Below are 3,718 nucleotides of genomic sequence, written 5' to 3'. Positions count from 1 at the left end.
TCTCGACCAGGCAAGGCTCTTTCTGGGATATGTACACGTGCTAGGACACCATGAACCTGTGTTGATGACATTACTGCTGCTTGGTGGCAGCAGTTCCGTTAACATGCAAACGCTATTGTCACAATATTTGTTTGGTCAAAGTTTTAATCTCAGCATTCAAAAATAAACGCTCCTTAATCGGTCGCCGTCGAAACAGGACCGAGAAATAGAGATAAATAATCTTGCCATATCAATTTCGCAAAGACCGAGGAGTGTAGCTATTATGAGAAATTTAGATCGCGTTTTCGTAAGTATTGTATACTACAACAATAGATGCATTGCAATTAAGAGATTTGAGTTCTACCCGACGGTGACGTATTTCAAGGTACGCCTTCTGGACGTGGACCAACAGGGTGTGTTTACGTTTTTATTCACAGCACGTGGACCAATCACCAGAATGTGCGTGGAACCTTGAGGGGTTGGGTCTTAATGCAGAGTGGTTGCACATCGATGTGATTTTCCTCCATTACATCAAGGTACTGTTGGATAGTAAGAACTGGTCTTCCAAATTAAGATGCATAACAGTTTCCAACAAACAAAATGGACGGCTTTCATTTTAGAACGGCCACCCATTCTTATCCTTAATCGTCTTCTTGTGTAACAGGCATTGCATACAATTATCACTCGCCTATATTGTACTTTAGGAGCAACCATTTCAGTTTAGGGAAAAAATTATTGTAACACCAATATAATTTAAGAGACATTTGAATGTCCTCCACCACATGACAAGACTCAGTTTAGTAGTACAATTGAAGACTGTAAAATGTTTCCAATTAACGAAACTGAATGCTTTCGTTTACGAACGGATAATCCATTCTTATCCTGAATCTTATTCTTATTATACATGCATTGCATATAATCATCATTCGGCCATATGGTGCTTTAGTAACAACTCTTTCAGTTTTGGCTTCAAAATTATTGTAACACTAACTGGATAAACATTTGAATACAATATCATCGACCACTTTACACGACTTCATTGGTACTTTCAAAAACCGGAAATAGTATATTCTAATGTTCAGCTTGACTTTTTTTTGTGTGTCGAGCGAGCATCGACTTCAGTGGATCCAATGAGGTGACGCCGCGTTCCGGGCCCGACTGATGAAGTCAAACCGGTGATAAGCTGGGCTAAAACTGTCCTGTATTAAAATCCAGAGGCTCTAAATCGCCTCAAAAGTAGTCATCTAATATCAGAGGAAACACGAAAGAGGGCTGTGTGTTGTTAGTTCGGTCCGCAATTGTATATCCCGAAGAAAGGTAAGTTCACGTAAGTGTTAGTCATGCGGCTCTGTCCATGCTTTCCTGCTAGCTAACAGAATGTTGTCAATTTCGAATAGTGGGTGCGATTCTAATGCAGCGTTATTTTTGCTTAATACATGCAGTTGAAACGTGTTCCTGGCGCGGCTTTGTGTGTACAGTATTGAAATGAAAGGTTAACGTGTAGGATAATAAGTTTTACACTCCATTCCGCAACTCACAATTGTATCTCCTGGTATACAGTGTAAAATACTTGGTAGACATTAAAGCCAAAACCAACTCAAAGGGCTGGTAAAGCCAGGAAGGTCACGAAATTTCTCTTGTCCACGCTATTGTTTTAATGACCGTTTATTCTTGGCAAAACTGTATGTTTTAATGGTCAATGCATCTTTATATAACTCAACATTAACTACATCTTAGAAGAGATAATTTGGTGAGTCAAAAAAAAAGGACACTGATTCCATAATGAATCTGTTATCATTTCAGCTCGTCATGGTGTGGAGAAAGCTTCCATTGGCTACTTTGTTCTGCCTTGTTCTAGCAATGTTGCCTTCTCACACAGGTATGAGCTGCAGATAATATTTTATATTTTTGTCTGGGGTTGTGTATTCACTGCAATATTGCAGACTCTACAAGGGTTGAAATATAACTACAGTAAATGAAAATATTGATGGAATGATTTGTGGTATACTTTTGCAGATGCTGTGGCAGTCATGTCAATAGATGTAGGGAGTGAATGGATGAAGATGGCAATAGTCAAACCTGGTGTGCCAATGGAGATTGTTCTCAACAAGTGGGTAGCAATAAGCCTCCACACAGGACACAAAACATGCATATCTGGTTCACATTGCTAATTCAGTAGCAGGTAAAAGGAATACGTTTGGATATTGCATGTCATGGTATTCTCACTTTTTGTTGTATTTTTAGAGAGTCGAGGAGGAAAACACCTGCAGTTGTATGTCTCAAAGAAAATGAAAGACTTTTCGGCGACAGTGCTTTAGGAGTGGTAAGCCTTTTTTTTATTTTATTTTATTTGTTTTGATAAGTTACAATCTCTCATCATATTCACACTGCCCATTTAATTGTTGCACATTTTGCGTGAAATCTTATGTTATTCATTGTTGCCTGTCAACATTTTCAGTCTGTGAAGAACCCGAAAACTGTCTATCGACACCTGCAAAATCTCATGGGCAAAAAGCACGACAACCCACTTACAGCACTTTACCGGAAACAGTTTCCTGAGCACCAACTTCAAGTTGACCCTTCCCGAGACACAATTTACTTCAAAGACTCAGAGTAAGTGTGTGTGTGTCTGTCTGTAGTTTTTGCCCGTTTACCTCAGCGTACTGTGTCTGCTCATCAGCACTGAAGACGTCACCTTTATTTTCACACACGATTGTATGTTCTCAATGTCATCTGTGAGGCGTTAGTGATTTTTGTTTTCAATAGTTGATGTCACTCTGAGCATTAAAAGTTCTGTTTTCTTCAGAAACTTTATTGTCCTCGGTTTGCCGACCTGGAGTCAAATAGCTGAAAAAAATCTTGCCTCCAGGTGGTGCATATAGTGATGTATATTTCGAGCGATAAATAATAATAGTACTTATAATAATAATGTTACAAGATGACCATTATCTTCAAGATTACATGTGGGTAAAAAAATTGTGAAAATTCAATATTTATTTTCCTAAGTAACAGAGAGCCATATCAGATGGTTGAAAGAGCCACAATGTCTCTTGAGGTTGAAGACACCTCTTAGGTGTCAAAAGCTGTGTGTTTTTGCTCATTATCCTGTTACAAGACCTGCAACTAAGACCAAGCTTTCTGACACTGGGCAGCACATTTCTCTCCTGAATACTTCGATAGTCTTGAGAATTCATTGTAACCTGCACAGATTATAGGCACCTTGTATGAGATGAAGCAAGAAAAAAAAACTCAGAATATAGGAGCCTCCATGTTTCACAATGGGCACAATGCTCTTTTCTTGGTATGCTTCATTTTTGTTTTGTCTCATCTGTCCAAAGGACATTGTCTCAGAAATTTGTGGCTTGTCAACATTCAGTTTGGCAATGCCAGTCTCCCTCATTTATGATTTATTTTTCGCGCTGGTGCAATCCTAGATAATTTCCCATGAAGTCCCCTATGGTGCTATCGCCAACAAGCTATCCGCACAATATTTTTTTGATTTATTGGCAACAAATGTGAGCTCCGGTGAGCAGAGATGAAAGTCCTCCGGATTTTCCCGGAATTCCGGGTTTTTCAAATTTTTATGAAAATTTCTCCGGAGAATTGAGGAAAATTTGCATAAAATTAATCCGGATATTAGTTGACAACATTGAACGAAGACGCATTTGAGTTCGTTGTATTGCTTTCACGAGCGTAGCCATATTGAGGCACTAACACTAGTAACAGTAAAGAGATTTTT

At 38.9% G+C, this 3,718-nt stretch overlaps 1 protein-coding gene across 1 annotated transcript in view; it reads left to right on the top strand.

Annotated features, from left to right (window-relative positions):
• The first annotated feature begins 1,089 nt into the window (after positions 1-1,089).
• Positions 1,090-3,718, top strand: part of hyou1 (hypoxia up-regulated 1) — a 38,160-nt gene continuing 35,531 nt past the window's right edge. Inside the window, exons 1-5 of the mRNA XM_019876226.1 lie at positions 1,090-1,296; positions 1,783-1,858; positions 1,996-2,089; positions 2,224-2,302; positions 2,438-2,592. Coding sequence (XP_019731785.1) covers positions 1,789-1,858; positions 1,996-2,089; positions 2,224-2,302; positions 2,438-2,592 — 398 coding nt within the window. The 5' untranslated portion in view covers positions 1,090-1,296; positions 1,783-1,788. The remainder of the gene's footprint in view (positions 1,297-1,782; positions 1,859-1,995; positions 2,090-2,223; positions 2,303-2,437; positions 2,593-3,718) is intronic.

Source organism: Hippocampus comes, unplaced genomic scaffold (genome assembly GCF_001891065.2).
Source record: "Hippocampus comes isolate QL1 unplaced genomic scaffold, H_comes_QL1_v1.1 scaffold119, whole genome shotgun sequence".
Taxonomy (NCBI): Eukaryota; Metazoa; Chordata; class Actinopteri; order Syngnathiformes; family Syngnathidae; genus Hippocampus; species Hippocampus comes.
The sequence above is the reverse complement of the archived record's forward strand: the minus strand, read 5'-3'. Positions and strand labels throughout refer to the sequence as shown.